The sequence below is a fragment of the Oncorhynchus keta genome, chromosome 13, assembly GCF_023373465.1.
Source record: "Oncorhynchus keta strain PuntledgeMale-10-30-2019 chromosome 13, Oket_V2, whole genome shotgun sequence".
Taxonomy (NCBI): domain Eukaryota; kingdom Metazoa; phylum Chordata; class Actinopteri; order Salmoniformes; family Salmonidae; genus Oncorhynchus; species Oncorhynchus keta.
This window is the reverse complement of record NC_068433.1, coordinates 107,197-117,035: the sequence shown is the minus strand read 5'-3', so window position 1 is coordinate 117,035 and position 9,839 is coordinate 107,197. Positions and strand designations below refer to the sequence as shown.

The 9,839-nt window shown below is 40.9% G+C and overlaps 1 protein-coding gene and 1 long non-coding RNA gene across 20 annotated transcripts in view; one reads left to right on the top strand and one right to left on the bottom strand.

Annotated features, from left to right (window-relative positions):
* Positions 1-2,084: 2,084 nt before the first annotated feature.
* Positions 2,085-9,839, bottom strand: part of LOC118379923 (uncharacterized) — a 51,437-nt gene continuing 43,682 nt past the window's right edge. The window contains exons 2-3 of the mRNA XM_052458758.1: positions 9,180-9,254; positions 2,085-2,159 (exon numbers count right to left, since the gene is read on the bottom strand). Coding sequence (XP_052314718.1) covers positions 9,207-9,254 — 48 coding nt within the window. The 3' untranslated portion in view covers positions 2,085-2,159; positions 9,180-9,206. The remainder of the gene's footprint in view (positions 2,160-9,179; positions 9,255-9,839) is intronic.
* On the top strand, positions 7,635-9,256 carry LOC127906556 (uncharacterized). Of its 19 annotated transcripts, none has more exons than XR_008061847.1 (6): positions 7,635-8,544; positions 8,630-8,673; positions 8,764-8,807; positions 8,853-8,874; positions 9,057-9,101; positions 9,192-9,256. It is a non-coding gene; the product is annotated as an uncharacterized LOC127906556 (long non-coding RNA). The 19 variants fall into 19 exon arrangements; XR_008061848.1 differs by lacking the exon at positions 9,057-9,101 and adding an exon at positions 9,012-9,056; XR_008061854.1 differs by lacking the exons at positions 8,630-8,673; positions 8,764-8,807 and adding an exon at positions 8,697-8,740.

The following is a 9,839-nucleotide window of genomic DNA, read 5'->3' as shown; positions in this document are numbered from 1 at the left end:
ACATATTCACAAACACATGTGTACAGACACACACACACACACACACACACACACACACACACACACACACACACACACACACACACACACACACACACACACACACACACACACACACACACACACACACACACACACACACACACACACACACACCAAAAACACACACACACACACACAGATTATTTCAAACTGTTTTATTACTCGACACATGGAGGAATCACAACGTTAATATACAAATGCTTTGGAACCAAAACACGTTATTATCCATGCGACAGACAGTTTAGAGAGGAGGAGCTTATTCAATGAAAAGGGTCCCAGACAGTTTAGAGAGGAGGAGCTTATTCAAGGAAAAGGGTCCCAGACAGTTTAGAGAGGAGGGGCTTATTCAATGAAAATGGTCCCAGACAGTTTAGAGAGGAGGAGCTTATTCAAGGAAAAGGGTCCCAGACAGTTTAGAGAGGAGGAGCTTATTCCATGAAAAGGGTCCCAGACAGTTTAGAGAGGAGGAGCTTATTCAACAAAAAGGGTCCCAGACAGTTTAGAGAAGAGGAGCTTATTCCATGAAAAGGGTCCCAGACAGTTTAGAGAGGAGGAGCTTATTCAACAAAAAGGGTCCCAGACAGTTTAGAGAGGAGGAGCTTATTCCATGAAAAGGGTCCCAGACAGTTTAGAGAGGAGGAGCTTATTCAACAAAAAGGGTCCCAGAGGAGGAGGGAGGGGCTTATTCAGACAGTTTAGAAAAGGGCTTATTCCATGAAAAGGGTCCCAGACAGTTTAGAGAGGAGGAGCTTATTCAACAAAAAGGGTCCCAGACAGTTTAGAGAGGAGGAGCTTATTCAACAAAAAGGGTCCCAGACAGTTTAGAGAGGAGGGGCTTATTCAAGGAAAAGGGTCCCAGACAGTTTAGAGAGGAGGAGCTTATTCAAGGAAAAGGGTCCCAGACAGTTTAGAGAGGAGGAGCTTATTCAATGAAAATGGTCCCAGACAGTTTAGAGAGGAGGGGCTTATTCAACAAAAAGGGTCCCAGACAGTTTAGAGAGGAGGAGCTTATTCAAGGAAAAGGGTCCCAGACAGTTTAGAGAGGAGGAGCTTATTCAACAAAAAGGGTCCCAGACAGTTTAGAGAGGAGGAGCTTATTCAATGAAAAAGGTCCCAGACAGTTTAGAGAGGAGGAGCTTATTCAACGAAAAGGGTACCAAAATGGCACCCTATTATTCTCTATATAATGTACTACTTTCAAAGTAATATACTATATAATGCACTATATGCAAAATTCAAAAGTAGTGCACAATATAGTGATAAAGGAATTGATATGTTTAAAGTAATGACTAAAGGATTCCACCCTGAAATCATGTAATTGTATGAAATGTGTTAGAGTAATAATTCCATAATGTGTGTGACTAGACCACTGTGTTACTATTTCGCAATATGAGCTGGGTAGAGTTGAGACATTCAAGGCCAACTGAACTGTCGAGTTGTTATAACTCTGAAAACTGACAACAGGAAAGAGGGCCCTTGCAAGGCCCCTCTAATCTAGGGAGGAGAGGAACAGCTAGAAACTGCCAGGCTGGTAGAAAAGTGATAAACTGTGTGTGTGTATGTGGGAGTTATAAAATGACTGTGTTTGCATTTTTTTTTACTTCAGAGTACTCTGAATAATGGATTGATTTATTGCAGACTGGGGGCTTTGTCTAATACTTCATTAACCAGGGTCTTACAATCTTCTGGGAATTGGTCAAAGCTATAGTGATAGTTGAGTTCAACCATTGGGATAAAAATTCTAACAAAATAGTTCTGGAATATTATGTGATGATTCTAGACGGCTCTGTAGTTGTACTCCTCTTGGAACATGAGGAAATGAGCGGAACCTTCTTGAGTTCTAAAGTTCTGTTGCTTTGCCAGTCAGTTAGTTGTGGTCGAACAATGATTGTCTTCAGAGTTCCAAAAATAATCCTTGTTATAATCCATGATAACATCATCCATGGTTGAGTTAAATGATGGTGCAACGGTTCACCCTGGTATTGTCCTGGTTTTGGACCTGGTTCTCCCTGGTATTGTCCTGGTTTTGTACCTGGTTCACCCTGGTATTGTCCTGGTATGGGACCTGGTTCGTCCTGGTTTTGTACCTGGTTCGCCCTGGTATTGGCCAGAACGGTCTGGAGTGGAGAGAGAGGTGAGGCAATAAAGATCCATAGTTTCACATAGGGAGAAGTCCTGGTAGTAGTAGTAGTAGTAGTAGTAGTAGTAGTAGTAGTAGTAGTAGTAGTAGTAGTAGTAGTAGTAGTAGTAGTAGTAGTAGTAGTAGTAGTAGTAGTAGTAGTAGTAGTAGTAGTAGTAGTAGTAGTAGTAGTAGTAGTAGTAGTAGTAGTAGTAGTAGTAGTAGTAGTAGTAGTAGTAGTAGTAGTAGTAGTAGTAGTAGTAGTAGTAGTAGTAGTAGTAGTAGTAGTAGTAGTAGTAGTAGTAGTAGTGGTAGTAGTAGTACTAGTACTAGTACAGTAGTAGTACTAGTAGTAGTAGTAGTAGTAGTAGTAGTAGTAGTAGTAGTAGTAGTAGTAGTACTAGTAGTAGTAGTAGTAGTAGTAGTAGTAGTGGTAGTAGTAGTAGTAGTAGTAGTAGTAGTAGTAGTAGTAGTAGTAGTAGTAGTAGTAGTCCACTGTAGTATAGTAGTAGTAGTAGTAGTAGTAGTAGTAGTAGTAGTGTAGTCCACTGTAGTAGTAGTAGTAGTAGTAGTAGTAGTAGTAGTAGTAGTAGTGTAGTCCACTGTAGTATAGTAGTAGTAGTAGTAGTAGTAGTAGTAGTAGTAGTAGTACTAGTAGTAGTAGTAGAAGTAGTAGTAGTAGTAGTAGTAGTAGTGTAGTCCACGGTAGTATAGTAGTAGTAGTAGTAGTGTAGTCCACTGTAGTATAGTAGTAGTAGTAGTAGTAGTAGTGTAGTCCACTGTAGTATAGTAGTAGTAGTAGTCCACTGTAGTACTGTAGTATAGTAGTAGTAGTAGTAGTAGTAGTAGTAGTAGTAGTTGTGGTAGTAGTGTAGTCCACAAGTATACTACTAGTGTAGTCCACTGTAGTATAGTAGTAGTGTAGTCTAGTAGTAGTAGTAGTGTAGTCCACTGTAGTATAGTAGTAGTAGTGTAGTCCACTGTAGTATAGTAGTAGTGTAGCCCACTGTAGTATAGTAGTAGTAGTAGTAGTAGTAGTAGTAGTGTAGTCAAATGTAGTATAGTAGTAGTAGTAGTAGTAGTAGTAGTGTAGTCCACAGTAGTAGTAGTAGTAGTAGTAGTAGCAGTGTAGTCCACTGTAGTATAGTAGTAGTGTAGTCCACTAGTATAGTAGTAGTGTAGTCCACTGTAGTAGGGTAGTCCACTGTAGTCGCTCTGGATAAGAGCGTCTGCTAAATGACTTAAATGTAAATGTAGTATAGTAGTAGTGTAGTCCACTGTAGTATAGTAGTAGTGTAGTCCACTAGTATAGTAGTGGTAGTGTAGTCCAGTGTAGTATAGTAGTTGTGTAGTCCAGTGTAGTATAGTAGTAGTGTAGTCCACTGTAGTATAGTAGTGGTAGTGTAGTCCACTGTAGTATAGTAGTTGTGTAGTATAGTAGTAGTGTAGTCCACTGTAGTATAGTAGTTGTGTAGTCCAGTGTAGTATAGCAGTAGTGTAGTCCAGTAGTGTAGTCCACTGTAGTATAGTAGTTGTGTAGTCCACTGTAGTATAGTAGTAGTGTAGTCCACCGTAGTATAGTAGTAGTGTAGTACACTAGTATAGTAGTAGTGTAGTCCACTGTAGTATAGCAGTAGTATTAGTAGTATAGTCCACTGTAGTATAGTAGTAGTGTAGTATAGTAGTAGTATAGTCCACTGTAGTATAGTAGTAGTGTAGTCCACTGTAGTATAGTAGTAGTATAGTCCACTGTAGTATAGTAGTAGTGTAGTCCACTGTAGTATAGTAGTAGTGTAGTCCACGTAGTATAGTAGTAGTGTAGTACACTAGTATAGTAGTAGTGTAGTCCACTGTAGTATAGTAGTAGCAGTGTAGTCCTCTGTAGTATAGTAGTAGTGTAGTCCACTAGTATAGTAGTAGTATACTACACTGGTAGTGTACTGTAGTATAGCAGTAGTAGTAGTATAGTCCACTGTAGTATAGCAGTAGTAGTATTATAGTCCACTGTAGTATAGTAGTAGTATAGTCCACTGTAGTATAGCAGTAGTAGTATTATAGTCCACTGTAGTATAGTAGTAGTGTAGTCCACTGTAGTATAGCAGTAGTAGTAGTATAGTCCACTGTAGTATAGTAGTAGTGTAGTCCACTATAGTATAGTAGTAGTGTAGTCCAGTGTAGTATAGTAGTAGTGTAGTCCACTGTAGTATAGTAGTAGTGTAGTCCACTGTAGTATAGTAGTAGTGTAGTCCACTGTAGTATAGTAGTAGTGTAGTCCACTGTAGTATAGTAGTAGTGTAGTCCACTGTAGTATAGTAGTAGTGTAGTCCACTAGTATAGTAGTAGTGTAGTCCACTGTAGTATAGCAGTAGTAGTGTAGTCCACTGTAGTATAGTAGTAGTGTAGTCCACTGTAGTATAGTAGTAGTGTAGTCCACTAGTATAGTAGTAGTGTAGTCCACTAGTATAGTAGTAGTGTAGTCCACTGTAGTATAGTAGTAGTGTAGTCCACTGTAGTATAGTAGTAGTGTAGTCCACTGTAGTATAGCAGTAGTAATAGTAGTGTAGTCCACTGTAGTATAGTAGTAGTGTAGTCCACTGTAGTATAGTAGTAGTGTAGTCCACTGTAGTATAGTAGTAGTGTAGTCCACTGTAGTATAGTAGTAGTGTAGTCCACTGTAGTATAGTAGTAGTGTAGTCCACTGTAGTATAGTAGTAGTGTAGTCCACTAGTATAGTAGTAGTGTAGTCCACTGTAGTATAGCAGTAGTAATAGTAGTGTAGTCCACTGTAGTATAGTAGTAGTGTAGTCCACTGTAGTATAGTAGTAGTGTAGTCCACTGTAGTATAGTAGTAGTGTAGTCCACTAGTACAGTAGTAGTGTAGTCCACTGGTATAGTAGTAGTGTTGTCCACTGTAGTAGTAGTAGTAGTGTAGTCCACTGTAGTATAGTAGTAGTGTAGTCCACTGTAGTATAGTAGTAGTGTAGTCCACTAGTATAGTAGTAGCGTAGTCCACTGTAGTATAGTAGTAGTGTAGTCCACTAGTACAGTAGTAGTGTAGTCCACTGGTATAGTAGTAGTGTAGTCCACTGTAGTATAGTAGTAGCAGTGTAGTCCTCTGTAGTATAGTAGCAGTGTAGTCCACTAGTATAGTAGTAGTATACTACAGTGGTAGTGTACTGTAGTATAGCAGTAGTAGTAGTATAGTCCACTGTAGTATAGCAGTAGTAGTAGTAGTATAGTCCACTGTAGTATAGTAGTAGTGTAGTCCAGTGTAGTATAGTAGTAGTGTAGTCCACTGTAGTATAGTAGTAGTGTAGTCCACTGTAGTATAGTAGTAGTAGTAGTAGTGTAGTCCACTGTAGTATAGTAGTAGTGTAGTCCACTGTAGTATAGTAGTAGTAGTAGTAGTGTAGTCCACTGTAGTATAGTAGTAGTGTAGTCCACTGTAGTATAGTAGTAGTGTAGTTCACCAGTATAGTAGTAGTGTAGTCCACTGTAGTATAGTAGTAGTAGTAGTAGTGTAGTCCACTGTAGTATAGCAGTATAGTAGTAGTGTAGTCCACTGTAGTATAGTAGTAGTGTAGTCCACTGTAGTATAGTAGTAGTGTAGTCCACTAGTATAGTAGTAGTGTAGTCCACTGTAGTATAGTAGTAGTAGTAGTAGTGTAGTCCACTGTAGTATAGTAGTAGTGTAGTCCACTGTAGTATAGTAGTAGTAGTAGTAGTGTAGTCCACTGTAGTATAGTAGTAGTGTAGTTCACCAGTATAGTAGTAGTGTAGCCCACTGTAGTATAGCAGTAGTAGTGTAGTCCACTGTAGTATAGTAGTAGTGTAGTCCACTGTAGTATAGTAGTAGTCTAGTTCACTGTAGTATAGTAGTAGTAATAGTGGTGTAGTATAGTAGTAGTAGTGTAGTCCACTGTAGTATAGTAGTAGTAGTGTAGCCCACTGTAATATAGTAGTTGTGGTAGTAGTGTAGTCCACTAGTATACTACTAGTGTAGTCCACTGTAGTATAGTAGTAGTGTAGTATAGTAGTAGTGTAGTCCACTATAGTATACGAGTAGTGTAGTCCACTGTAGTATAGTAGTAGTGTAGTCCACTATAGTATAGTAGTAGTATAGTCCACTGTAGTATAGCAGTAGTAGTAGTGTAGTCCACTAGTATACTAGTAGTGTAGTCCACTGTAGTATAGTAGTAGTGTAGTCCACTATAGTATAGTAGTAGTATAGTCCGCTGTAGTATAGCAGTGGTAGTAGTATAGTCCACTATAGTATAGTAGTAGTGTAGTCCACTGTAGTATAGCAGTGGTAGTAGTATAGTCCACTATAGTATAGTAGTAGTGTAGTCCACTGTAGTATGGTAGTAGTGTAGTCCACTGTAGTATGGTAGTAGTGTAGTCCAATGTAGTATAGTAGTAGTATAGCAGTAGTGTAGTCCACTAGTATAGTAGTAGTGTAGTCCACTGTAGTATAGTAGTAGTGTAGTCCACTAGTATACTAGTAGTGTAGTCCACTGTAGTAGTAGTAGTGTAGTCCACTAGTATACTAGTAGTGTAGTCCACTGTAGTATAGTAGTAGTGTAGTCCACTAGTATACTAGTAGTGTAGTCCACTGTAGTGTATACTGTAGTATAGTAGTGGTATAGTCCACTGTAGTATAGTAGTAGTAGTGTAGTCCACTGTAGTATAGTAGTAGTGTAGTCCACTGTAGTATAGTAGTAGTGTAGTCCACTGTAGTATAGTAGTAGTATAGTCCACTGTAGTATAGTAGTAGTGTAGTCCACTGTAGTATAGTAGTAGTGTAGTCCACTGTAGTATAGTAGTAGTGTAGTCCACTGTAGTATAGTAGTAGTGTAGTCCACTGTAGTATAGTAGTAGTATAGTCCACTGTAGTATAGTAGTAGTGTAGTCCACTGTAGTATAGTAGTAGTGTAGTCCACTGTAGTATAGTAGTAGTGTAGTCCACTGTAGTATAGTAGTAGTGTAGTCCACTGTAGTATAGTAGTAGTGTAGTCCACTGTAGTATAGTAGTAGTGTAGTCCACTGTAGTATAGTAGTAGTGTAGTCCACTGTAGTATAGTAGTGGTAGTCCACTATAGTATAGTAGTAGTATAGTAGTAGTGTAGTCCACTAGTATACTAGTAGTGTAGTCCACTGTAGCAGTATGGTAGTAGTGTAGTCCACTGTAGTATGGTAGTAGTGTAGTCCACACTATTCACTGTTAGACCACACTATTCAATGGTTAGACCACACTATTCAACCGTGGTTAGACCACACTATTCAAGTAGACCACACTATTCACTGGTTAGTATGGTTAGACCACACTATCCGACCGTGGTTAGACCACACTATTCAACCGTGGTTAGACCACACTATTCAACCGTGGTTAGACCACACTATTCAACCGTGGTTAGACCACACTATTCAACTGTGGTTAGACCACACTATTCACCTATCACACTATTCAACCGTGGTTAGACCACACTATTCAACCGTGGTTAGACCACACTATTCAACCGTGGTTAGACCACACTATTCAACCGTGGTTAGACCACACTATTCAACCGTGGTTAGACCACACTATTCAACCGTGGTTAGACCACACTATTCAACCGTGGTTAGACCACACTATTCAACCGTGGTTAGACCACACTATTCAACCGTGGTTAGACCACACTATTCAACCGTGGTTAGACCACACTATTCAACCGTGGTTAGACCACACTATTCAACCGTGGTTAGACCACACTATTCAACCGTGGTTAGACCACACTATTCAACCGTGGTTAGACCACACTATTCAACCGTGGTTAGACCACACTATTCAACCGTGGTTAGACCACACTATTCAACCGTGGTTAGACCACACTATTCAACCGTGGTTAGACCACACTATTCAACCGTGGTTAGATCACACTATTCAACCGTGGTTAGACCACACTATTCAACCGTGGTTGGACCACACTATTCAACCGTGGTTAGATCACACTATTCAACCGTGGTTAGACCACACTATTCAACCGTGGTTAGACCACTGACTGTAAAGTCTTCAAGTTGGGTATGGTTTTGGAGGTATAAGAGCTCTGTCTGTCTGAGTGAGGAGGGGAAGAAGTGCCAATGTGGTCATGTTGGAGTGAGGTTGTGGTCACATTGGAGTGAGGTTGTGGTCACATTGGAGTGAGGTTGTGGTCACATTTGGAGTGAGGTTGTGGTCACATTTGGAGTGAGGTTGTGGTCACATTGGAGTGAGGTTGTGGTCACATTGGAGTGAGGTTGTGGTCACATTGGAGTGAGGTTGTGGTCACATTGGAGTGAGGTTGTGGTCACATTGGAGTGAGGTTGTGGTCACATTTGGAGTGAGCTTGTGGTCACATTGGAGTGAGGTTGTGAGCTTGTGGTCACATTGGAGTGAGGTTGTGGTCACATTGGAGTGAGGTTGTGGTGTGGTTGTGGTCACATTGGAGTGAGGTTGTGGTCACATTGGAGTGAGGTTGTGGTCACATTGGAGTGAGGTTGTGGTCACATTTGGAGTGAGGTTGTGGTCACATTGGAGTGAGGTTGTGGTCACATTGGAGTGAGGTTGTGGTCACATTTGGAGTGAGGTTGTGGTCACATTGGAGTGAGGTTGTGGTCACATTGGAGTGAGGTTGTGGTCACATTTGGAGTGAGGTTGTGGTCACATTGGAGTGAGGTTGTGGTCATATTGGAGTGAGGTTGTGGTCACATTTGGAGTGAGGTTGTGGTCACATTTGGAGTGAGGTTGTGGTCACATTTGGAGTGAGGTTGTGGTCACATTTGGAGTGAGGTTGTGGTCACATTTGGAGTGAGGTTGTGGTCACATTGGAGTGAGGTTGTGGTCACATTGGAGTGAGGTTGTGGTCACATTTGGAGTGAGGTTGTGGTCACATTGGAGTGAGGTTGTGGTCACATTTGGAGTGAGGTTGTGGTCATATTGGAGTGAGGTTGTGGTCACATTTGGAGTGAGGTTGTGGTCATATTGGAGTGAGGTTGTGGTCACATTTGGAGTGAGCTTGTGGTCTGACATCTAGAAGAACCATCTGAAAGCTTCTCCACTGGGCACCGAGGGAGGACTCTGAGGAGATAAGGAAACACACTGTTAGAATACTGACCAGTGGGAATAGAGACTGGACTGTTAGAATACTGACCAGTGGGAATAGAGACTGGACTGTTAGAATACTGACCAGTGGGAATAGAGACTGGACTGTTAGAATACTGACCAGTGGGAATAGAGACTGGACTGTTAGAATACTGACCAGTGGGAATAGAGACTGGACTGGACTGTTAGAATACTGACCAGTGGGAATAGAGACTGGACTGTTAGAATACTGACCAGTGGGAATAGAGACTGGACTGTTAGAATACTGACCAGTGGGAATAGAGACTGGACTGTTAGAATACTGACCAGTGGGAATAGAGACTGGACTGTTAGAATACTGACCAGTGGGAATAGAGACTGGACTGTTAGAATACTGACCAGTGGGAATAGAGACTGGACTGTTAGAATACTGACCAGTGGGAATAGAGACTGGACTGTTAGAATACTGACCAGTGGGAATAGAGACTGGACTGTTAGAATACTGACCAGTGGGAATAGAGACTGGACTGTTAGAATACTGACCAGTGGGAATAGAGACTGGACTGTTAGAATACTGACCAG